The 24,890-nt window shown below is 38.4% G+C and overlaps 3 protein-coding genes and 1 non-coding gene across 7 annotated transcripts; 3 read left to right on the top strand and 1 right to left on the bottom strand.

Moving 5' to 3' along the window:
- The first annotated feature begins 88 nt into the window (after positions 1-88).
- Positions 89-1,864, top strand: LOC106335103 (putative tRNA (cytidine(34)-2'-O)-methyltransferase). 2 transcript variants are annotated; one of them, XM_013773530.1, is made up of 7 exons: positions 89-517; positions 646-714; positions 787-845; positions 997-1,057; positions 1,148-1,201; positions 1,359-1,659; positions 1,719-1,864. In XM_013773530.1, the coding sequence occupies exons 1-6, from the start codon at positions 233-235 to the stop codon at positions 1,638-1,640; spliced, it is 810 nt and encodes a 269-aa protein (XP_013628984.1). In that variant the 5' UTR covers positions 89-232; the 3' UTR covers positions 1,641-1,659; positions 1,719-1,864. The 2 variants fall into 2 exon arrangements, with proteins under 2 accessions (XP_013628984.1, XP_013628983.1); XM_013773529.1 differs by having other exon boundaries at positions 92-517; positions 1,359-1,864.
- A 613-nt stretch (positions 1,865-2,477) lies between these two features.
- On the top strand, positions 2,478-6,074 carry LOC106328439 (chaperonin CPN60-like 2, mitochondrial). The gene is made up of 17 exons (XM_013766883.1): positions 2,478-2,644; positions 2,735-2,756; positions 3,016-3,147; positions 3,249-3,408; positions 3,530-3,705; positions 3,787-3,882; positions 3,977-4,081; positions 4,165-4,251; positions 4,341-4,511; positions 4,598-4,666; positions 4,750-4,827; positions 4,919-5,014; positions 5,091-5,190; positions 5,254-5,357; positions 5,447-5,552; positions 5,639-5,717; positions 5,815-6,074. Exons 1-17 carry the CDS (start codon positions 2,607-2,609, stop codon positions 5,912-5,914), a joined length of 1,719 nt encoding a protein of 572 aa, XP_013622337.1. The 5' UTR covers positions 2,478-2,606; the 3' UTR covers positions 5,915-6,074.
- A 1,376-nt stretch (positions 6,075-7,450) lies between these two features.
- Positions 7,451-7,522, top strand: TRNAW-CCA. Its single transcript has one exon. It is a non-coding gene; the product is annotated as a tRNA-Trp (tRNA).
- A 4,691-nt stretch (positions 7,523-12,213) lies between these two features.
- Positions 12,214-22,457, bottom strand: LOC106335416 (protein indeterminate-domain 11-like). 3 transcript variants are annotated; one of them, XM_013773938.1, is made up of 6 exons: positions 22,374-22,434; positions 22,092-22,196; positions 21,675-21,922; positions 20,835-21,234; positions 19,518-20,383; positions 12,214-12,300 (listed from the first exon to the last, which is right to left on the bottom strand). In XM_013773938.1, exons 3-6 carry the CDS (start codon positions 21,910-21,912, stop codon positions 12,248-12,250), a joined length of 1,557 nt encoding a protein of 518 aa, XP_013629392.1. In that variant the 5' UTR covers positions 21,913-21,922; positions 22,092-22,196; positions 22,374-22,434; the 3' UTR covers positions 12,214-12,247. The 3 variants fall into 3 exon arrangements, with proteins under 3 accessions (XP_013629392.1, XP_013629390.1, XP_013629393.1); XM_013773936.1 differs by lacking the exon at positions 22,092-22,196 and having other exon boundaries at positions 22,374-22,457; XM_013773939.1 differs by lacking the exons at positions 12,214-12,300; positions 22,092-22,196 and having other exon boundaries at positions 19,450-20,383; positions 22,374-22,457.
- Positions 22,458-24,890: the final 2,433 nt, after the last annotated feature.

The raw sequence follows: 24,890 nt of genomic DNA, 5'->3' as shown, positions 1-24,890 counted from the left end.
ATGGCTCAATGCTATGGTATAGCAGGGTGTTTCACTCAGTTTTCAACTTGAAACATTAAAAGATTGGTCTCGGACATGAACTAGGCATGAGATCAGATCAGGCATGGGGAATGGTCTGAAAAATAAATGGGCCTACATATTGGCAATTTGGGCCCAAATGATATTATTTTCAACGCGTGCTGAAGCAACAGTATCTGCGGAGGAAGGAAGGAAGTAGGTTGGCTGGGGAAGAATGGGGAGTTGCGGCCGGAGCAGTCTGAGCTTCTTTATAGCTTCAAGACCGTTTCATCTCCGGCACCAGTCAAGTGACCGCCTCTTGCCTTCTCTTGGCTTAACTCATCTCAACCTCAAGCGCAGGCTGTCTCTCTCCATCACTTCATTTTCCACCAAGATTCTGTCTCCTCCTCCTCTCTCGGACAAGGACAAGAGAAGTAATGCCCTGCCGCGTGGGGCAGGAGAAGGAGTTAAAGAAGATGCGAGGAGTAAGCTTCTTCAAGTAGTCTTGGTCTCTCCTCAGGTTAGGCTCAATCACCAAGAAACACTGAACACATAAACGTTACTACTGCATTGTTTTGGTTTGGTAGTGGCGTCTTCAGACACTTGTGGCTTATATAGATATCTACTCGTTGCTCCTTCCTTTGACAGATTCCTGGAAACACAGGTTGCATTGCAAGAACATGTGCTGCTTCAGCTGTTGGACTGCATTTAGTCGGGGTACATTCATGTTATCCCCTTATATAATTGATTCATTGTTGCCAAGTGTTTATCTGATCTCTCCTGCTTCAGCCATTAGGTTTTCAAGTGGATGACGCCAAAGTAAAGCGAGCTGGTTTGGATTATTGGCCGTATCCCCCAACCTAGTTTTAGTTTCTTCTATACACACTTAAACTATGTTCTTTTTTTTTTTTTGGTTCCTTCCCTTGCATAAGCATATCATTTGTTACTATTAATGGTTAGAGGTTGTGAGATTCATGCCCCTTAACTTAAAGCATTTAGCTTTGTGGTTGTCAAAGCGCACAGCTCATGGGCTGAGTTTCAAGAATATTTCAGGAAACAGGTTTCTCCATCACCTCAACACTACTACTTTCAGTTCCCTGGATATGTCTGATTTGACTTGACATGTATATATGTCTATTTTTTATATTAGGAGGGAGAGAAACGGATGATAGCTTTCACCAAAAGAGGAACAAAGATACATTCAGTAAGTTGCATGTCTCCTACACCTCACTGCGTTTCTTAGCAATAGCCATTTAGAAATTAGGTAACTGAAAAAATGGTTAGAAGAAAGTTGAAATGATCCATTGCATCAAGAGAGGATGGTGCTTTTGTTCTCAACTGTCACAACTTGATTGATGCAGGAATTTTCTTACAGAAGAGGCGATTACCTCCTGTTCGGGTCAGAGACAAGCGGTCTACCTCCTGAAGCGCTGTCAGACTGCAAAAGCGAGTTATATGGAGGTGGGACCATACGTATACCGATGGTGGAAACGTATGTGAGATGTTTGAATCTGTCGGTGAGTGTTGGTGTTGCTGTGTATGAAGCGTCTAGGCAACTTAACTATGAGCAAATAGAGTGTGCACCTGAAGGAGATTCTGTGAATGGTGAAGAACCATTGTTTGCAGATGATATTTTTGCATGATGTATTGCCAAAAAAAAAAAAAAGAGGGACAACACAGAGGCATGATAGTCATAGCCATAGGTGAATGGAACACCATTGAGACTTCATCTTCAAGATAAAGACTACCTCTATTTTGGTCAACTTTTTAGCTGATTATCCTTTTATTAGATCAAATCCCAAGTGTGGGGGATGATAAAGTTTTTCCGTTACGAATTTTAGAAATAGAAGTATCTTATTCTATTCTTTTTGATATCTGGCCTTAAGGCTACATGGATCGAGCAACCAACAGTTATAGACTTTGCCAGACAACTTACTGACCCGAACAAGATATAAACAGTTAACAGACAGTTGTTAATGTGAACCAAACTGTTAGCAGTATAAATTATCAAATGAACTTGGGCTTAAGCCAATGGAGAAAGTGAAAGCAACAGCAGCAGCTCTGGTTCTACTCCAGGAAAATCCGTTACCATTGACACAAGCTCATAGAACAAAGAAGTAGGCAAGCTTAAGCTTTGTTTGTCCGAGAGCCCATGAACCTAGAAAGTAGAAACTTTAAAATTTCGTTACCTTAACAAAAGGGTAGCTCTCATTTTTGGTGTTGATTAGATGGATTCAACGAGAGCCATCTGATCAACAACATTGGTGCAATCTTGGAGGGTGCCATTAGCCGCCCTTATGTATGTGTTCCTTACACAAACATTCTAATGCCCCCACACAACAATACACTAATCATTTTGCCTGCGAGTGAGTTCTATAGTGATGTGGTTTGGGCCATTAGAATGTAAAATGGGCCTATGGAAGAACGAAAAAAACTAATCTTGGAGTTGCAGAAACAGAGCTGACCCACTAAGATGGAAAGTTCCAGACTTTAATTCTCTTTTTCCTTTCCTCGACGAAACTATAATACATTCCTGATCATCGTGTGATAGTAAAAACCCTAAACCCTTTGAAGCCCCTCTCTGTCTCTAGTTTTCTCTGCAAGCGAAAATGCACAGAGTGCTGTCAAAGTTATCTTCTTCAATTGGGTACGTTTCACTCACTGACCTTATTCTGTTAACTTAACACTCTTCTCGATCAAATTCGAACTGATCTTTCTGGGTTTAATTGTCTTGCAGCTCCTCTACTTCCAGGAAACTGGTGAGTCTCCTGAACTTACTATAGATCTTATTTCAACTTTGATTACTGCATTCCTGTTTGCAATCGAGATACTGCTAGAAATGTTGATGCAATGAAACAAAAAGTTAGGGATTTGCATCTTAAAGTTTCTACCTTTAAGCTTCTACAATTTGCAAACGCTCTCTGTTTTAGTCGGTCCAAATGATGTTGAAGATCTTCTAGGTTCTAGCTTCAGTTATTTAATAAATGTATGTTTTGGTGTTCTCTCTTACCATGGAAGGTTTCTGGAAGGATAATAAGCAGCAGAAACTATGTGGCTAAGGACATCAGTTTTGGGGTTGGGGCTCGTGCTGCTATGTTGCAAGGTGTATCCGAGGTTGCTGAAGCTGTCAAAGTAACCATGGGCCCAAAGGTAATTTTTTTTTTTTTTTTTTTTTTTTTTGTTTTTGTTTTCAGAAGGTTTATATCATCAATGCAGTGCAAATATCAATCTCAATATCTTTATTGGTTTAGGGAAGGAATGTGATAATTGAGAGCAGCTATGGCGCACCAAAGATCACAAAGGATGGTGTCACCGTGGCCAAAAGCATTTCATTTGAGTCAAAAGCTAAGAACATGGGTGCTGAGCTCGTTAAACAGGTCGCTAATGCCACTAACAAGGTTGCTGGAGATGGTATATTGACTTGATTCCCTCTCTTGATTCAGTTAAACATCTTGGATACGTTTTTTACTATCTTGAAAACACGATGCAGAGACAGTCTTAATTTCTGTTTGCTTTCTTTTGTGTTGTAAAGGTACCACTTGTGCGACTGTTTTGACTCAGGCCATACTCACCGAAGGTTGCAAGTCGGTGGCTGCTGGTGTGAATGTGATGGATCTGCGTAGTGGCATAAACATGGCAATTAATGCGGTTGTCTGTGATTTGAAAAGCAGAGCTGTTATGATTAGTACCCCAGAGGAGATCACACAGGTGAATTTCAAAACAGGTTCATTGTCATGATTATAACCAGAAGTTGATCTCTTACTGCCATGGCATTTGTTATTTTGACAGGTTGCTACTATATCTGCAAACGGAGAGCGTGAGATTGGGGAATTAATTGCAAGAGCCATGGAGAAAGTTGGAAAGGAAGGAGTTATCACTGTTGCTGTAAGCTTTCTTTGCTCTCTCATGCCTTGCTATTAGATCAGATAATGATTGACTTATCGCTATATATCTCATCATCGTTTCTTAAACTACTCAGGATGGGAATACTTTAGAGAACGAGCTAGAAGTAGTGGAAGGAATGAAGCTAGCCAGAGGTTACATCTCTCCTTACTTCATCACAGATGAGAAGACTCAGAAATGCGTAAGTTCATCATATCTTTCTCTTTGGTCTGATATGTGAAGGCAAGGAATGGTTTTTAGACTAAATATGCATTTTTTTTCCAGGAGCTTGAGAATCCCATCATCCTCATTCACGAGAAGAAGGTTTCAGACATGAACTCGCTGTTGAAAGTTCTAGAGGCAGCTGTGAAGGTAATACCTTCCCTTGATTACCTATTATTAGAATTTTTCTATTAAAAAGTGCCGCTCACTTGTTTCTCTTATCGATTGTGGTTGTGCAGAGCAGCAGGCCACTTCTTGTTGTAGCAGAAGATGTAGAGAGTGATGCATTAGCTATGCTGATTCTCAACAAGCATCATGCTGGGCTTAAGGTATGCGCTATCAAGGCTCCAGGTTTTGGTGACAACAGGAAAGCAAGCTTAGATGATCTTGCAGTTCTTACTGGTGCAGAGGTAAAAAAGTTTCTCAAGAAACAACATGTGGTTATGTTTTTTCTCACGTTTATTTTTCATTTTTTAACTCACTGGTTTACACACAGGTTATCTCTGAGGAGCGTGGTCTAACTCTTGACAAAATTCGTCCTGAATTGCTTGGAACTGCAAAGAAGGTAAGAGAAGAAAATATATATATATATATATATATTAGAGTTTCTGCTTTAGATGCTAATCTAATACAAGTTCTTTGAATAAGGTCACTATCTCTCGGGATGATACTCTCATCCTCCACGGTGGTGGCGACAAGAAGCTGATCGAAGAAAGATGTGAAGAGGTAATATGAGTGTTTCTTACACTACTCTTTCATGAATCTTGCTCATTGTATTACAGTAAAATATAATTAATTTCATCCTCATGCTGTACAGTTAAGGTCAGCAAACGAGAAGAGCACATCCACATTTGATAAAGAGAAAACGCAAGAACGACTCTCAAAACTATCAGGTGGTGTTGCAGTCTTCAAGGTTAGTCAGTCACCCATCAATCATTTATAACTCTTACATGGCGAAGTAGCTGATAAATGTCTGGTTCTTATACTAGGTAGGGGGAGCAAGTGAAGCTGAAGTTGGAGAAAGAAAAGACAGAGTCACCGATGCTTTGAATGCTACAAGAGCAGCCGTAGAAGAAGGCATCATACCTGGTAAGTAAAATATTATTATCTGTTTCTCTCTATATACTTCCTCTAATTGTTTGGTCATGTTAGGTGGTGGTGTGGCCCTGTTATACGCTACAAAGGCTTTAGACAACCTTGAAACTCAAAACGAGGATCAAAGAAGAGGTGTTCAGATAGTTCAGAATGCTCTCAAGGTTTTAATCTCTTAACTTCTTCCAATGAAAAATCTTTTTAGTCCAAAAACTTATGAAAACGTGACAAAGAAGTTTGTAATATTGTACAGGCTCCTGCATTGACAATAGCTGCAAATGCTGGTTACGATGGTTCTTTAGTGGTCGGCAAGTTATTAGAGCAAGACGATTGCAATTTCGGTTTCGATGCTTCTAAAGGTGGGAGTGAGATTGTCTTTTTTGAACATCCCAAAAGCTCAAACTTCATCAGACTCTGAATGTTTTCTGTCTTTGTTTTGTGTAAGGTTCGTATGTTGATATGGTGAAAGCTGGAATCATAGACCCGGTTAAGGTTATCAAAACCGCCTTAACCGATGCTGCTAGGTAAGAAGAGAGAGTCTCCAAAACTCTTAACTGTTCTTGTTTCTTTAGAAGTAAAACTAAGTTATGATTCATGGTGTGTTTGTTTCTTGTATCGCAGCGTTTCTTTGCTATTGACAACAACAGAGGCCTCAGTGCTTGTGAAGGCAGAGGAGAAAACTCAGACGCATGTCCCTGATATGGCTGGTATGGGCATGTGATGTGTCGCCCTTCTCTACAAAATAACATTCAAAGCTCTCTCTTTTTGATGTTTTGTTTGTTTCCTTTACAAAGTTGTTAACTTTCTTCGATTTAAATTGGTTACAAAGTTGCAAACTTTCTTTGATCTAAATTAGTTGCAAAGTTGTAAACTTTATTCGATTTAAAGTGGTGGGTCATTTAGTTATAAACTTTGTGGAGTGAAAACTATCCTGTGGTGGTCGGGTATCTCGAAGAATTGATTTTAAAACAATCAAAGCAACAAACTCTGGTTTTTTTTTTTTTTTTTTCCATTCAGAACCTCTGTTTCAAGTGGAGTATAAAGCCCAACCGTTTTAATCAAAGCAAGGATATGTACTTCATTGGTTCACAGCATCTTCCCGACCATGAGAACTGCAACAATGACCACGACACCATGTCGGATTGTTTTAAGCGTATATTATTTCAAAACTGAACGAACGAACTATTGTAAAATCACACATTGTAAAGAAACGAAACCCAGAAGAAGAAAACGCAGGAAACGCTAAAACTGAAACACAGAAGAACAGATGAAGAAGAAACCGATTTGAAAAAAAAAGATCAAAAAAAATTTGGACCATTTCTCGATTTGTGCGTGTCATCCTTGCGCAGGGGCCATGCTAATCTTCTCTGTATCGTTCCAATTTTAACGGATGTCCCCGAAGGGACAATCACCTCATTGACTCCATAGCTATATAAACACAGCTTCTTTTCCTAGTCTGAGCGATGTGGGACTGCTCAAGTCGATAGTTAAAAGCTTTAATGGGCCTAATGCTCTATATTTGTATGTTATGCGTTTTAGATGGGCCAATTTATGACAATGCCTTTCTTTTAGATTTTTCATGGGTTTATTTTTATTTATTATTCAACGATCTTATTTCACAATCCTATATGTGTAACAGTAACTGAAGGTTGGTATTTCAATAAGGCCATCATCAATTTCCATGAGAAAACTAACGCAGAAACAAGATTTTCACCTTCTTTGCTCGAGCCACCTCTGTGATTCTTCCAGCTTTAGCTTCTGTCCATCAACAGTCTGAAAAACACAAGATTCATATAATTCTCACATTAGCCACAAGCCAGTCTAGCCCTGAGGCCATGAGATTTGAAACATTACGTACGGATTGAGGATAGATTATTAATACGTATACATATTAGTCATTTAAAATTTGAGGGCTGAGGCTAATGTTTCGTCCTGCTATGTCACCAGCTTCATATTAAACATATTCTCAAATTGGCTCCCACTCTAAGTTCTTATCTTAATACGCATTGGCCAGAGAGATGAGAAAACTTTTTTTTTTTTTTTGAACATCAGAGATAAGAAAATAAAACAAAGAACCAATTACCACTTAATCATGAGAGACCATGAAGAATAGAACTTGCTGGTTTTTGTATAGAAGAATATATATATAGTGCACGTTATCTTTGAAAAGTTTGATAAAGAAGCCCTTGTGAATTTAAGTGAGAGGAATGTAATTATACTGAGGATAAAAGTTAAAAATTGAAAGTAATTAACATCCGGATCCGTGGCGCAATGGTAGCGCGTCTGACTCCAGATCAGAAGGTTGCGTGTTCGATTCACGTCGGGTTCAAAATCCCGAACATTATATCCGGAATTTTTTTATGTGTTGCCTTTTTGCTGCATTGCGTCTGATATTCCTAATTTCCTATTTAGCTTAACCGAGGAATTCAAATCCGGTTTGATTCAATAAATTTTTCTCATCTCTCTACTTGCTCATGAACTCTTACATTAATCACATCTAACAACTGCTATGATTTAAGTTGACACCCGGTTTGATTATATCACAATTCATACGTTCACATACACGCATTGGCGTCAGTTCTGTAAAACATGGAGTCAACTAAGCACTAGATACTTTTAAGCAGTGGCTCTTTCCTTTTTCTCCATAGATCAGGACAATACACCCATCATCATTATATAGACCACCATCTTCATCACTTTGTATGTAAAATATAATTGATAAGAAGCTAAGGCAAAGTTAGTTAGAGGAACCTAAGGCAGCCCTGATATATAGTATTTTGTATGTATGAAATTAACTGATTGGTAACAAAGTTGTAATTTTTTTTACAAGCATTACTGTATATAACGCAACGATTTGTAAAAGTTATTTTTTCACATGCAAACAAAAACAAATAAGGTAATAGTGGTTGTGGGATCACTCATTAAAACCAGACAAAAAGCAAACCTTACAAATGCCACACTCATCATGACATTGACAAATTCATGGGTCCTTGTGTATTTGACACCTTTTACATCTATACTTTTTTTTTTACTTTACTGTTATTTTGGACAACATAAAAGATCTGGTCTTGTAGTATATAATTCATTTGCTTAAATTCATAAAAATAAATAAATCAAAAGGTCATATGAATACACCTCTCAGTAAGCAACCATTTGTGATCTTATGCTAGCTATACACTCTAAATAACTAACTAGTAGTTAACTGATGACTACTATCTAATGGATCTTATTGAGCCTGAATTTTCGTTACATTTATCTCGCTAATTATTACCCTTTCTACTACTTCTATCATGTGATTCCAGTGAAATATTAATTTATAATCATAGTCTTGTTGTAAATTATGTCACTAAAATCAAATTATAGTTTTGCCCCAATATATATAACAAATGCATAAATATTTTAAAAAATTGTCAAAGGGTTGTCATATTGTATTGTTGGTTTTGAATTTTACAATTTACGAAAGATACCAAAAGCATTAATGTTATATAGCTATCATAAGTAGAGTGATTTAAACAGTTTATGAGTTTTTATTACAGGAAGTTATTGCTCTTAAGGCATTTTTCACAACTACAAGCTAATTACGTTCTTTATTGAAACTAAATGAACCCAATAACTTTCCTTTAAATTTTGTTTTTTTTTCTCTCTCTGTAAAAGAGAAATAACTTTTAATGGTAGAGAATTCCCAATAAAAAATCTGGAAACAATGATTTTAAAAGCAAAAAAGGATGAAAAGGAATAAACTGAGCGGTAGTCACTTGAATACGATGTTGATATGAACAAAGTTGTTGCCGTAAACGCATATCGTCGTCTTTTACTTTGTCGAAGGCCCTGATCTGTTGTAATCTTCTTTGTCATCACCTCACACGTGTTGATTCACCTTGTCATCTCTTCCACTGCGTTGCAACAATTTTTCCAGCGTCGTGACCTTATCTCTCTCGCCGTAACGGCACTGTAAAAGCTCGGGAACATCAATGGCCACTCTTGTTTTTTTCGGTCCTTAACGTTTTGTATAATTTTGTTTTTAACCCTAAACTTATTAATTGTGCATATATCTACTCAAATCAACCCATAAACTCTTGATTGTTCATTTTTGCCTCTGAACTTTTAAAAATAAACACTTGTTTCTTTGATGTATTTCAAAATTATAATGTGTACAACTATTGTCATGTACACCATATTCAGTTTGAGTTGATCTATTTTGTTATGTATTTTGGTATTCTTTAGTAGACAACCGCTAATCCACCTATTTGTGTACAATTTCGTCACATATATTGGTGCATTTTTGATGTACACGTGTACATGTCACAAACTGTACACAAAATAACCAATAAACTTCTTGATTGTTTAATCCAGTATATTTTTATGATCCTTGTTTTTTTTGCTTTCTGTTTTACCTCCAAACTTTAAAAATAAACAATTGTCACTTTGATTTAGCTAAAAAGTAACCAATTATGTGTCACCCCTCTAGTAATGAAATTGAACACATATATGCACATAATTAAATGTATTGGAAAATAAATTAAATGAACTAAAACCATTACGATTTAGCTAAAAAGTAACCAATTATGTGTCACCCCTCTAGTAATGAAATTGAACACATATATGCACATAATTAAATGTATTGAAAAATAAATTAAATGAACTAAACAATTTTTTCACCTATATGTGTACAACCTTTTTATATATATTGGTTCATTTTGGTTGTACACGTGTACATGTCTCAAAATGTACACAAAATCACCCACAAACTTTTTGATTCTTCATTCTAGTACATCATCATAATTGCACGAATGATACTTGGTCTTTTGATTGCTTTAATTTTTTCCTCCAAACTTTCAAAAGTAAACAATTGTCTATTTTATTTAGCAAAAAAAATTGATTATGTACTACAATCCCATGCTAATGCAATTGAACACATATATGCACATATTTAAATGCATTATAAAATGAATTAAACGAACAAAAATCAAAAGCTAAAAATCAATAGATATGATTAACACACAAAACCATGTGTACAACTTCAGTTTGACTTTTGTTATGTATATTGGGAATTCTTTTAGTAAGCAACTGTCAGTCACCTATATGTGTACAACTTCTTCACATATGTTAAAATAACACAAATAAACTAGTAAAGTTTTCTAAAATGCATAAATGAAACCGTAAATTTAAAAAGCATTTGGCTTGTACACTATACCATGTACACAACAATTTTATTATCCACATGTACAATGATTCACATTTACATCAATAAACTTGTACAATAATACATGGACACCAAATAATATTTTAAATTTATTTGCAATGATTCATATTTACATCTCATAATCAAGAATACATAACAATGATTGCAATGATGGTCAAAATCACCAATGTGTACACACACAAACATACATGTGAGTTTTTGTAAACAAGTATACACGTGGACAGTGAAATAAATATATGTGTACACACACATACATGTGAGTTTTGTAAACAAATACACCCGTCATTTGTAAACCAAATAGGTTTTAACATACATTTAGTGGTCAAAATATTAGAACGACCAATATTGTCCAATAGCAACTGAAGTCGTTTAGCATAAACATGAGCGATTCGTTTGGGATTCATCTGAAAAGTAAGTGATTCAAGATTATGATATTTTAAGATTTTAATGATTTTAAATATCTTGTGTTAGTTCATTTTAATCATTTTAAGCTACATTTTTGGTGTATATATTGCACTTGTGTATTTATTTGCATATCGCAGAGTCTAAAATGGAAATTTAGAAGTTTGGAGGTGAACTTAAGGAGAAATCTCACGTTAAAATAATATTGAGGTCAAAACTGAAATGAGACAAAAGTTGAAGGACTAGACGTGCAAAAATGCCAAAGTAAGTCATTGTTACTCTTGAGCTTTTTGTGCCGGTAAGAGGGGGCACTAAAGAGGAATAAAGTTCACGACGATGATGAATCACAACGAGAAAAGAGGAGCTGAGACACAACACAGAGGATTGAGCCACACTAAGAATAACATGATGGATCAGATTCAATTGTCGTGTGACACCACAAGGAAAATGAACGCGACAACTTGGAGATCGAGTTTGGTTGAGGCTCCCCTGCAGTGTTAAAGCAATAACAGAGTATGGCGACACGAGAAGACATAAACGCTATGGTTGAAGCTTGAATCAATCACAACGTCGACGTTGTTGTATACATCATGATTGTACCATCACTAGAGATATAGCTTGACATATCTCAAAAGATAGATTGAATAATAAAGATACTGATTATAAACATATTTTCTTAAAAGAAAGTTATGAGAAAACAACATTCATTTTACAAAAAAAAATGAAGAACTCGTGAGAAGGAAACGAAGAAGAAGATACGTGGGACTCATTTTCTTTTGTTTACTAAAAAGAGATGTGATTAAGTCCCGTAGAAATCGTATGTTAAAGAAAGAATGGAACCTACTTTCTTTTGTTTACAAGCTATTTAGTTAGTTTATGACTAGAAAATGAATTTGGTTAGGAAAAAATACCCTAGTAGCACAAACTGTAATATTAAACTTGAAACTGTCTTTTTGAATGTAATATTTTCTCATAAGTAATAAATTTGTCAAAACATCTGTCACATCAGCCTTGTGGAAAAACAAGAAGACATCTTTATTTATTTCAGTCATTTTCCACACTTTATTGCATGTGAAAGTATATATCTTTCTTGGTGAAGACCTTCGCAAGAAACTATTCAAAAATTATTTTAACTTGTCGCCAAGTAAATTTTATGTATATTCAAATTGGAGCATAATAATTAATAATGGATTTTATTTTGACAAAATGAATTCTAATAATACCGGGATATTATTCTATAGGTTTAAAATTTCAGTTATCAATAGTACTTTAAATTCTTTAAATAGTAATGCATAATTTTCAATATTAATTGATAAAGAGCTGTGAAGTGAAAACTAAATTAATCATCAATTTAATGAATGTTTTAATGTGTAATCAACACTAGCATATTACATAGTTGTGGCAGACCATGTGTGACATATATACTGATGTACATGAGTTTTATACATGCTACCAAGCAAAACGTGATGCGTCCCTATCTTTTGTTGATTCGACTTGTGTGCCTGCATGAGATGAGAACTAAAAGTAAATTATATTTTTGCATTTCAATTTTAGCAATACGTTAGTATAAGATGAGTCACCCTTAAATCGAATCCAATGCATATCCTCCAATTAACTTTATGTTTTTCATCATTTGCCACGTTTCATACATAATAATCTCTCTTCTGTTCCTATTTCTTAATTTTAACTTTTCTTTAAGGTATCAAGTACCTAATCATTTTGTAAATGATCATAAATACAAACCAAAAAACTTTTCCATCTAAACTTTCGTACGACAAAAAAAGTGTTTAGCTTGGAGGATAATTAAAGTTGAGACTCGAGATACTCATTTTATTTTTTGAGATACTCTTATTTCATGAAAGAATCAAGTGAAATTGTGAAACTGGGCTGGATACATAAAAATGATAAATGAGAGTAATAATTCATGTAACTTACGAGAGATCATTAGTAAGGAAAGTACAGATAATTTAGTAAAGATGTAAATATACATTTATTTTAGCTTTATCCATTTTCACGTTCTTTGCAATAGCAAAAATTGAACACCAACTTATTATTCATAAATATACATTTATTTTAGCTTTACAGAAATTCATATGTGTGTAGCTAAATGAAAGTATATACGTATTTACATATTTCTTTAATCGTAGCAATCAGTTTAGAGCATTTTTGACCCATGAAATCAGTTTGGGTGCTTATTTTTTATTTTTTTTTGTCTGATTAAAAAATTAAAAAATTAAAAAACGAATCAATCGTGGGTCACCACGTATCAATAGGGTCTGCAAACAGTGCAAACAACTCACTTAAATCGGTGCTTATTTGGGCGCTATAAGCAACTGTTTTTGGGGTTTTTTGTGGGGCCTATACTAAGAAATTGCATAAGCACCTGCGTTGAGGGTGTTCTAAGAGCATCCGCATTGAGTGTTTATGGAGGGAGTTCACACAGAAATCAAGAAAAAAATAAAATAAAATAACTCAATCACATGAACCCCTCTCTCCTAAAGCTTTCTCGGCTGAACCCCTCTCTCCTAAAGTTCAACACTGTAGCGCGGGCCCCACGTGTCGTGACGGCCCGCGATTGGTCTAGTTTTTTTTTTAAAAAAAAAATCAAAAAGAAAAAGAAAAAAATTCAATAATAAAAAATTGAAAAGATGAACCTAAAGGGGGTTCACTGATGCTCTTGCTCTAAGAAGCCTCCTAACATACGTGAGATTTTTTTTGTCTGATAAACGGAAAAAAAAATCAGGAGTAAAATAGACGAATACGTAACTTGAATCAAATATTTCTGTATAAACATGAATCATGTTTAATTCTCCTTCTGTGAACTTTCAGCGTACAAAATTCATTTTTTTTTTTTTGCTAAACTGTAAATATCATATAAATGAAAAGAGATTTGCAAGAGCAAAATCTAGAGTTCGAAACATCTTGGCAAAAAGAAAGAAAAAACAAGATGGATCAATAACAACCAAAACAATGGTCAGATAAGGGCACCTACCGTAACCAAATCACCATAAGTGCAGTAAATAGCTTATTAGACCTTCTAGCAGAAATCAGGTTCCTCATCTCCCTATCGATCGCTCTGAAAACTGAAGTTGCAGACAAGGAAACATTGTTATGGATCAAATTATTTCTTTGCTTCCATAGGTGGAATACGACTGCTTGAGAAACCAACTTCCGCAGCAGCATCATCCTCCGGGAGTGTGGAACTCGAATCCATGAGAGTAGCTCCGACCAGTTTGCGAACCTCTGATGAGGAGGACCACATCTGGTGAAGACTTGGGACCATACGTCGTTGCTGTACTGGCAAGAGAGGAAGAGGTGGTCTCTTGTTTCAGGCGCTGTGTTGCAAAGGGGCAGCTAACAGGAATGGGTAGACCCCATGAGGCCAGTCTCGCTCGAGTAGACAGTCTGTCGTAGTTGGCCACCCACATAGTGAATGCGTGCTTCGGGAGAGCTCCTTTGAACCACACAACGTCGTGCCACACTTGTAGCTCTTGTTTTGGTCGCAAGACCTCCCAAGTCGCATGCGCATTAAACACATTCAAAGGATAATCAGCAGTATTCCATTCAACCACATCAACAACATCAGCAGGCAAAGGAAGAGTTAAAGTAGTTAAGTAAGAGTGGAGTTCCACTTCCTGATCAGATCTTGGGTGGGGTAAAACCCAGGTTGAATCAACAATAGCCTCAGCTACCTTAGCCTCCTTTCTCACCTGCAGCGCCCTCGGACCAGAAACTCCTAGGTAGTCAATCAGTTGGCCGAAAGGAGTCCAAATATCAAACCAGAAGCTAGTGGTAACACCATTTCCAATCACCGTATTTGAAAATTGCAGCGCTAGTGGCCTCAGCTTAAGTAATCTTTTCCAAGCCCATGAATCCGTTTGAGCAGGTTGAATAGTCCAGAAAGAGTCAGTTGCAAGGTGGATACTTTTATGCCAGTCGGTCCATAAGGAAGACGCATTCGATAGCAGGAGCCAGATGAACTTAAGCCCAAGAACCTGGTTCCAGACGTAAATGCTTCTAACTCCCAGACCCCCTTCTTGCTTAGGCAAACACACTGTGGTTCAGGCTACCTTAGTGATCCCTCTCTTCTCAATATTTCCAGACCATAAGAAGCGAGCGCAGAGAGATTCTATATTAGCAATGCAGCCCTTAGGAAGCATAAAGGCTGAAACCCAGAAGTTGATCAAACCAAAGATAACCGTTTTAAGTAGCTGAAGCCGACCCGCGAATGAGAGCAACTTAACCGACCAAGCTTGGAAACTCTTAGTAACCTTGCTAATAAGGGGGGCATATTCAGAGACTTTCAGCTTTCTGCTCATGAGAGGAAGACCAAGATATCGAATGGGGAGGTTACCAATAGGAAATCCATAGCTAGCCAAAGCTTGGAAATCACTATGATCAAGCCCCGCAGTGAATAGTTCTGTCTTTGTTGTGTTCATATGGAGACCCGACCATGAGGCGAAGTCATCAAGACACTCTGAGATACCGTGTAAGCTGTTGCTCCTTCCATCAAAAAATACCATCACATCATCAGCGAACATCAGGTGTGAGATCTTTAGATTCTCAGTTCTTGGGTGGTAGCCTATGCCGCCCTCCTCATATCTCGATAAGAGAAGTCTAGATAAACACTCCATCGCTAGCACAAAGAGATAGGGTGACAAAGGATCACCTTGTCTAATACCTCTAGAGCTCTTGAAGAAACCGCCGGTGGAGCCATTAACTGATACGGAGAAAGTCGCAGAGGTTAGACATTGTGCGATGAGACTAATGTAACTTTCCGGGATGGCTAGAGCTCTAAGCGACGCCATGATAAAATCCCATCTGACGGAGTCAAAGGCTTTCCTCAGATCCACCTTCAACATTCCTCTAGAAGAGATATTCCGGTTATTATATCTGTTTACCAAGTCAGTCGCGAAAAGAACGTTCTCAGCTAATAGGCGCCTGGGGAGGAAAGCAGATTGAGACTTTGAAACCATTAGAGGAAGTATTTCCTTGAGTCTTGACGCCAGGAGCTTCGCTATTACTTTGTAGACTGTATTAAGACAAGATATCGGACGAAACTCAGAGGGATGCGATGCATTCGGGATTTTAGGGATCAAAACGAGGAGAGAGCCAGACCGAAAGAATTCTAGAATTGCCTCAGTAACTTCAGGCCCTACCACAGACCAGGAGGCAGTGAAAAATTCAGAGGAATAGCCATCAGGTCCTCCTGTTTTATTCTTCGGAAGCGAGAAGAAAGCTTCTTTGATATCATGCGCCGTGAACTGCTTTTCAAAATTTATTACTTGATCCTCCGAGCACTTGAAGTCGAACAAGAGTTCAAGGTCACTCTTCTCAAACATGGGAGGAGAAGTAGGACCACCCAAGAGATCGGAAAAGTAGTTCAGACACTGCTCCTGTATCTCAGGAAGAGAATCGATGCGCACGCCACTGTCGGAGATAAGAAAGTGGATTTGGTTGATGGCCTGTCTTGACGTCGCATATCTGTGAAACAACCGCGAATTTCCATCACCAAACTTCAGCCAGTTTATCCTCTCTCTATGGAAGAAGAAAGCAGTTTCAGCATTTGATAGCTCTTCCCATTCTTTCATTGCTTGAAGCTCAGTCGCAGCATTTGTCGTTGAGGGATCTGCAAGCATTATATTCTGAGCGTTCACCAGATTTTCCAGAGCCTGAGCCGTCCTCTTTTCAATGCCTGAGTAGTTTTGTTTACTGAACTCCTTGATATATTGCTTCAGAAGTTTTAACTTGCGAGAAACTCTATACATCGCTGAGCCTGTAACATTTATAGAAAACCAAGCGTTGCATATCAAATCAAGAAAATCCGGACTTTGAATTATGAAATTATAGAACCTGAATGGCTTTTTTGCCCTGGCAGAGGCGAGATCCAGGGTGATAGATATGACCGCGTGATCAGAGAACTCTGGACTTCCAAAGCAAGCAACAGAAGACGGGAACTCAAAAAACCATTCATCATTTACCATAGCTCTATCCAGCTTCTTGGCTATCGGGTTGCATTTGCTCTTGTTCCACCATGTGAAGGTATTACCCCTGTAGTTAAGATCATCGAGACTAGCAGAGAGCAAGCACTTATTAAAGACCCTAATCCTCTTGTTAGAGTTGAGAGAAACCGACTTAGAATGCTCGGTGGCCTTCCTTATCTGATTGAAGTAGCCCAGAACCAGCCAAGGCTTTGAGTCGAGGCCATAAGAAGAAACCAGATCAGTAATTTCTGACCACAGGCTGAGGCGCTCGTTGATAACATTTGAAGCGTAGATGACTGAAATAATAATTCTGGATAAGACATCAGGCCACGTTACCTCCACCGTAATCATTTGGAGAGACTTTGCTATTACAGTAACCAAAATAGAGGGGTGCCAGACGATCCAGATTTTCCCAAGAGGAGAGAAACCATAGTTATCCTCATAATACCAACCCGGAAACAGCTCCGAAGTAAACTTATTTATCTTAGGGTGCTAAACATGAGTCTCAACAAGAGCTCCAAAAAGTGGTGAGTGCTTCCTAAACCATTTACGAACTCCGCTGCGGTGACTTAGCTTATTTAAACCGCGTATGTTCCAACAAAAGATGTCTGTCGACATAAAAATTAATTGAGTTTGGGGCCCTTGCCCCGATTTCCTTTCTAGCCTGAGAAGTGCTTCCTATTATGAACCACTTTGAAGTCAGGCTCATGCTTACTGAATTCTCCTTCCTCCAGCTCAGAGTCAGAGGATTCGACATCAAACAAGTCAGCCTGCAAATCAGAATGAGAAGAGCGCGAGGCACCTGATGTACTTCTCTGGAACTGTTTGCGTCCTTGAGCAACAGTACCACTCGATTCACCTGCGGCCATATCTGATTTATTTCCCAACTTCGAGTGATGGGGGCTCACCATTACGGTTGATTTAGTTATGACCATGTCGGTAGAGAGAAGTCGTGGTTGGAGATGAGATGGGGCAGAAGCTGGCTTCTCAGTCTGCGGCTGCTTAGTAGGAACTGTAGGCATCTCTGAAGACAGAGCATTTTCCACTCCTACCCATTTTTGCTTAATCCTCGATCTGCTTCTTCTAGTTTTCCTTCCCCTCGCTTCTTTCTTTGGAGCTTCCGGACATTTAGCGGAGACATGAGCGGTAGAGTTGCAGACAGAGCACGGTTTGGGAGCTTTCGGGCATCTTCTAGTAGCATGACCGATCTCCTTGCATAGCCCACACACTGGTGGCATCCACGGACTTGACACTAGCACTCTGCTAATAGCTCCCGAGTCAAATTGAACGTTTACAGCCTCAGGAAGAGGTTGCCTCGGGTCAATGACAGTAAAAACCTTAGCTACCTCTAAGTTCGTTTTGTTTGCAGTCGTCGGGTGCAGGAACTTAGGGTGTCCAACCTATCCTGCTATACGTTCAAGCCCGTCTTCATTGAAGAACTGAAGAGGGACGTTTCGCAATTCCAGCCAGATGGGAGCAGAGGTGAGCTCAGGTTTGGTGGGGATAATGCCTGGTTCCCACCTGTCCACAAACATGGTTTGACCTTCGATTTGCCATAGCTTCTGTTTTATCACCCTGTGTCTCATGGCTGCATTCGGTATACGAAACAGAAACGAGAAACCTTCCATTTTCGACACCGCAATGTCCCGGTATTGTTTGCTCCAGATACCATTGAAGATGTTGTGCAAAGTACCCTGAGATGGAGGGTCTGAATAGAATTGACTCAGAACGAGCGGTTCCCATGATTTGCGGTTCTTCTCAATCACAGAATTAGGGATCTTGATACACGCTTCACCCGATGGGAGTGTGTAAGCTTCGCCCTTCTTTGATAGCTGCTTTACACCTTTAGCTCGATCACACCACGAGTCTTTGGCCGCAACTTGGTTTTTTTCCATTACAGTAGGAGGCGCAGTCTCACCTGGAACATCAGGAACCGCTTCCGTTGTGTTCAATACCTCCTTCTCACCGTTAACCAAGGAAGAGGGCTCCCCTAGTTTAGCGGGCTGCGAGCTCAAAGGCGCATCCTTGGCATCTGCATTTGCTTGTTCCTTCGTAGTCTCAGCAAGGATAATGGCCTCACCTGTCACTGAAACGACTTGTAAAATCTCCGAGGTGCTCGCAGGCGGAGCTGCAGAGCTCGACTGGAGCTGGTTGTTTACTGTTTCCTCCTTCTCAGAAGATGGATCTGTCAAGAGATCAACGATCACTGTCTTCTCAGTAGGGCAATCATCCTGATTGGAGCTCAGATCTACCAAATCGTGAGTTTGTTGAGCATCCACTACAGCAGGGGAGCCAGATGGGCATCAGAAACAGCGTCGCTGACAGGAGAGGGTAGAGCGTCCTCATCGGAATTTGGTGGCGAAACGAATTGAGGTGGAGGGGAATTGATCGGCGGAGGGGACTTGGTCGACGGAGGCGAGCTCGACGACTTCGGGGCCTTCGACGGTGGGGAATTTTTGGGTTTCCTCTTCCTCATCTCCTTTGATGGAGATGGAGCGGAGAGCAGGGCAAGAATCCGACGCCGTATAAGACGCTGGTGAGAAGCTGGGATGTGAGTCACGGCGGCTACGGGAATCGCCCAAAAATCGCTTTTTGGAGAGAGAATATAGCCGCTCTCAATTCATGCGTACAAAATTCATAAAAACAAAGAACAAAAGATTATAGAAATATAAAACTAGATATGTATTTTTTTTTCGATAGATTCATAAGTACATGAACAAAGCATGCTAACTAACCCTTCCAAGGCTTTGGACGAAGCTGATCAGGAGCAGCGCCACTGATGCAATTCCCGAGGCCGGCAATACTTAGTATCTCGTTATGCGACATTAACGGTCTTAGCCCCAAGAAGTCTCTAGTCAAACCTTCTCCTACTCCACCGCCTCCACCTCTTTTCTTCGTGTCTGATCCTGCGGTTGTAGTATCAACGTTTGTCCTCAAGAGCGCGCTAAATGTGTGGTCAAAGGCTTCTTCTCCACCGTGGTAGCCTTGAAGAAAAACTTGATTGTTGTTGTTGGAGCTGATGAATCCAGATGGTGATGTCATCATTGCCGCCATTGTGGTGGTGAGGGTGTTATGATGAGCTGACCTCTCTAAGTCAGTGGTTGGTGGTAGAGGAGGTGTCTTTGTGGAACCCATTTGGGCTGCTTTCTGGAGCAATGCGGTGGCTGACATGGCGGGAAAAGCTGCAAGAGAGAACAAACCTCCTCCCCCATTATTAGGGTTAGGGTTTGGAAACGTGAGATCGTGAGGCGCAAGCCAAGGAGGGATGCTTTGGTGGTGGTAATTGATCATATGATCATTGCTTTGTTGTTGCTCTTTCTTCACTGGAAATGTATGGAGATGGTTACTGCTAGTGTTACTATTGTTAGTACCATTGTTGTTGGTCTCGAAGTGAAGGGTATTGATGATGTTGTGGGAAGAGGGAGACGAGGAAGAGAAGTTCATGTTTGGTTGTGCTTGATGATGTTGATGATGAAAAGTAGATTGATGAACTAAAATAGGGTTTGGTTGATGATTCTGTTCTTGTGGTATTACTACTTCTCTTGCAGTCTCTTTAGCCAATGCTTCACAAAATGCTCTATGAGTTATGAAACTATCCCTCCTGTTTATTTACCAAACAACAAAACCATAAAATAATTAATAACTATTAACTATGTTAATTAATACGAAAGAATGTCACGTTGATAGAAGCTATGAAAGTCATGTGGTCCATGTAAAGCATGTATCAATCACATGTGTATTTTCAGATGAATGATTAATGCAAGAAAAGGTGAAAATATCCAATAATATTTTTTAAGAGGAAGAAAAGTACCCTGAACTAGTTTCATATTATAAATGAAGATTCTCTTGAGCTACCATTCTTGTCCTCTTTCAAATTAAATGAAATTACTCATATCAAAACAGAATACTTTGTACCATGCATGTGTCCCTCTAGTTCTTACAACACCACAACATATCCAAATTCAATACCAGTACGTAATTGTAATTACTATAGACATATATGTTGCTAAAAACCATCTAATTAATAGAAAGAAAATAAAGAGTTTATTTACCTAGAGAAGATAGTGCCACAGTCACATCTGTATTCTTTGGTACCACAAGTCTTAGAATGAGCCTTACAATCTGACTGAACAGCATATTTCTTTGAGCATTTGTCACATTTCCACTTTTTCTCTCCATGCTTTCTACAGAAATGCTTCTTGATTCCGGTTAAGTCACCTAGAGCTCGAGATGGGTCATGGTGGACACAGCTTGCTTCTGGACAAACATACACTTTCTTCCTTATCACTTCTTTGTTGGATCGTTGTTTCAGCTTCCATGGCAGATTATGACCTCTCTTGTGAAGCTGTAGATTCTGGTCTCTTTGGAATCCTTTGTTGCAGATCTCACACACGAATCTGTTTCTTGCCATTAGTGTCTTTGGTGATAAAGCAATCACTTCTGATTCTGGGTCTGATAAAAATATTGAAAGTTGAAAGCATTGTCAGTATGAGCTCAAGAAACAGTAAGAGTTTTTTATATAATGGGCAAGCTAACACTAATAAAGTTGCGATTGTAAAAAAAGTTGAGGAAAACTATAATTACCACGCACAAGAAAATTTGAACAATACACATGACTTAAAACTTAGAAATTAAATAAAAAAATAATGACGTTGTGAGTTTGTTTTTTAAACTGAGCTTGTTTTGTTTAGAATAGAGATGATTAATAGAACAAAATGTGTAAAAAGAATATGTGTTACAAAAAAAATGTGTAAAAAGAATATTCTATTTTGTAGAAGACCCATAATTTTCCAAAAAGATGAGTATATCAAATAATTGGAACAATTGATCACTCCAATACCAAGGAACAAGTTGTATATTTTTTATTTTATAACCATTCTTTTCATACGAACCTGGATTTCCTGGTTGGTTCCTCCTCTTCTTCTGAGGCTGAGATTCAGGAACAAAGAACTGTTGTTGTTGTTCTTGTTGTTGTTGATGATGAGGGAAGTAATTAGAACCACTTGCTTCAGTTCTTATTCCTGAAGAGGCACTTGTTTGATCCCCAGATGCTGAAGTTAGAATCGACATATTCTCCTCTTGTTGTTGTTGTTGTACTTGCTGATGAAGTAAGATATCTTTGCTCATCATCAATAAAACACTGAGAAGAAAAAATAAGAAGCAAAAACAAAGATAAGAAATAGAAAAAAAAATTCAGATCTACATATATGGACACATATAGACATATACTGATAAAAACACGGAGACAAAAGAGAAGATTAGACATATACATACAAGAAATGAGCCTGTATATTAAAAAAAAATCTTACTTCCTTCTTTGATTTTTTTCGTGTGTATAAATATATATATATATATAAACTTCCTTCTTTGGCTTCAACCCAAGAGATAACCTCTATCCACTTTCCTGGTTCATGCTTTAAATCAACAAGAATTCATCTCAATGAAATAAAATAGAAGTAGCAACAAATTACTACACAGAACATTGACAATAACAATAACTTATTTAACATTTTTACCAAAAAAAACATTACCAATAACTTGACATATTCAATTTTGAAAGAAAACATAAGAAGGAAGAAAATCCAATATACCTAGAAGTAGAAAGGGAGAGAAGAGTGAGAGAGATTGTGGACAAGAGAAACTCTATTATCTTCCTCTCTCTCTCTCTTTGTGTATTTGAAGCCCTGAAATTCAAAGTATAAAATAAAATACAGAAAAAAATAAAAAGGAACCCTACCGCTAAGAAAAATGGCATTTTTCTGCCACTACAAGAAAACACAGTTTTAGCAAGGAAATTTAACGAGGAAAACTATTCCTCGTGAAATTACGATGACTTAACGATGAAATTGCGAGGAAATAAAGTTTTCTCGTAATGGCCTTGTAAAATACCGAGTAAAGCTTTTCCTCGTAGAATCGTCGTAAGTTGACGTGGTTTTTCCGAGAAAAATGTGTTTCGTCGCAAATTCGTCGTAATTTTAGCATGATTTTTACGAGGAAATAACTTACGAGGAAAGAACGAGAAATCCACCAACTTAACACGTTTTTTTTGCCACCAACCTAATTTTTCGTCGTAAATTCCTAGCAAAATTCAACTACCAGATTCGAAAATTTTCTATATATATGGAGGTTTGAACATAATTTTAAGCACACCAACAAGAAAAAAAACGTGAAAAAAATGTCGGGCTTGGGAAATATTTTCGAGTTGCGGAGGTGGATGTATATGCATAGAGATGCTAACGGGAGAGTGACGAAAGAATATCTTGCTGGGTTGGAGCGTTTTATGCATCAAGCAGATTCTACACCGCTCGCCCAAGAAAGCGGTAAAATATTCTGTCCTTGTAGGAAATGTAACAATTCAAAGTTGGCAAATCGTGAAAATGTTTGGAAGCATTTAGTAAATAGAGGTTTCACGCCAAATTATTATATCTGGTTTCAACATGGAGAAGATTATAGTTATGATCAGAATGAAGCTAGTAGTAGTAATAGCAACTTTCAAGAAGAACCGGTTGATCATCAATTGCATAATGCACATAGTTACCATCAGGAGGATCAGCCGATGGTAGATTATGATAGGGTTCATGATATGGTAACTGATGCATTCGTAGCTCATGATGATGAAGATGAAGAACCTAACATAGATTCAAAAAAGTTTTATGAAATGTTAGATGCGGCAAATCAACCACTTTACAGTGGTTGTAGAGAAGGTCTCTCTAAATTGTCATTGGCTGCTAGAATGATGAATATTAAAACTGATCACAATCTACCTGAAAGTTGCATGAACGAATGGGCAGATTTATTTAAAGAGTATTTGCCGGAAGACAATGAGTCTGCTGATTCTTATTATGAGATTCAGAAACTGGTTTATAGTCTTGGGTTGCCTTCGGAGATGATAGATGTTTGCATCGACAACTGCATGATCTACTGGGGAGATGATGAGAAGTTGGAAGAATGTCGATTCTGCAAGAAACCACGATTCAAGCCGCAAGGAAGGGGACGTAATAGGGTACCGTACCAAAGGATGTGGTACCTACCAATTACAGATAGATTGAAAAGATTGTACCAATCGGAGCAGACTGCTGGAAAGATGAGGTGGCATGCCGAGCATACTCAGACGGATGGTGAGATGACTCATCCATCAGATGCAAGAGCCTGGAAAAATTTTAACAAAGTACATCCGAATTTCGCTAGCAATAGCCGGAATGTGTACCTCGGATTATGCACAGATGGATTTAGTCCATTTGGAATGTCAGGGAGACAATATTCATTGTGGCCTGTCTTTCTTACGCCATACAACCTGCCACCGGAGATGTGCATGCAACGGGAGTTTTTATTCTTGACCATATTAATACCCGGTCCGAAGCATCCAAAAAGGTCACTTGATGTTTTCCTACAACCACTGATAAAAGAGTTGAAAGATTTGTGGTCAACAGGGGTGAGGACGTATGACTGCTCAACGAAGAAGAATTTTACGATGCGAGCTATGCTTTTGTGGACCATAAGTGACTTTCCTGCCTATGGGATGTTGTCTGGATGGACTACACATGGGAGATTAGCTTGTCCATATTGTAATGGAACGACAGATGCATTTCAACTGAAGAATGGTAGAAAGACAAGTTGGTTCGATTGTCACCGTCGATTTCTTCCAGTTGGCCATCCGTACCGAAGAAACAAGAATTTGTTTAGGCACAAAAAGGTTGTGAGAGACACTCCTCCTCCATATCTAACTGGAGAACAAATTGAAGCGCAAATCGACTACTACGGAGCTAACGAAACAGTTCGCTGGGGTGGTAATTGGCATGTCCCTCGTAATATGCCTGATTCTTACGGTGTTCATCACAACTGGCACAAGAAGAGTATATTTTGGGAGTTACCATATTGGAAGGATCTCCTTCTGCGCCACAACCTTGATGTGATGCATATAGAGAAGAATTTCTTTGAGAACATCATGAATACAATATTGAATGTCCCAGGGAAGACAAAAGACAACATAAAATCGAGGTTGGACTTGCCGGATATTTGCTCAAGAAGCGAGTTACATATTAAAAGCAATGGGCAAGTTCCCGTTCCGATATTCAAATTGTCTTCAGAAAAAAATCGGTGTTGTTCAA

This window comes from Brassica oleracea, chromosome C3 (genome assembly GCF_000695525.1).
Source record: "Brassica oleracea var. oleracea cultivar TO1000 chromosome C3, BOL, whole genome shotgun sequence".
Lineage (NCBI taxonomy): Eukaryota > Viridiplantae > Streptophyta > Magnoliopsida > Brassicales > Brassicaceae > Brassica > Brassica oleracea.
Note: the sequence above shows the minus strand (reverse complement) of the source record. Positions and strands in the feature narration are given on the sequence as shown.

What these genes read in the sequence shown, in the direction of transcription:
- LOC106335103 (XM_013773530.1), top strand. Translation starts at nt 233, where the DNA reads ATGGGGAGTTGCGGCCGGAGCAGTCTGAGCTTCTTTATAGCTTCAAGA. An exon ending in AAGAATATTTCAGGAAACAG is followed by an intron (nt 1,058 to 1,147) that starts GTTTCTCCATCA and finishes TTTTTATATTAG; the next exon opens with GAGGGAGAGAAACGGATGAT. An exon ending in GAGGAACAAAGATACATTCA is followed by an intron (nt 1,202 to 1,358) that starts GTAAGTTGCATG and finishes TGATTGATGCAG; the next exon opens with GAATTTTCTTACAGAAGAGG.
- LOC106328439 (XM_013766883.1), top strand. Translation starts at nt 2,607, where the DNA reads ATGCACAGAGTGCTGTCAAAGTTATCTTCTTCAATTGG. An exon ending in AAGGAGTTATCACTGTTGCT is followed by an intron (nt 3,883 to 3,976) that starts GTAAGCTTTCTT and finishes TAAACTACTCAG; the next exon opens with GATGGGAATACTTTAGAGAA. An exon ending in TGCTTGGAACTGCAAAGAAG is followed by an intron (nt 4,667 to 4,749) that starts GTAAGAGAAGAA and finishes TCTTTGAATAAG; the next exon opens with GTCACTATCTCTCGGGATGA.
- LOC106335416 (XM_013773936.1), bottom strand. Translation starts at nt 21,912, where the DNA reads ATGATGAGCAAAGATATCTTACTTCATCAGCAAGTACAACAACAACAA. An exon ending in TGTGGCACTATCTTCTCTAG is followed by an intron (nt 20,384 to 20,834) that starts GTAAATAAACTC and finishes GTAAATAAACAG; the next exon opens with GAGGGATAGTTTCATAACTC. An exon ending in TCGTCCAAAGCCTTGGAAGG is followed by an intron (nt 12,301 to 19,517) that starts GTTAGTTAGCAT and finishes CATCTCATGCAG; the next exon opens with GCACACAAGTCGAATCAACA.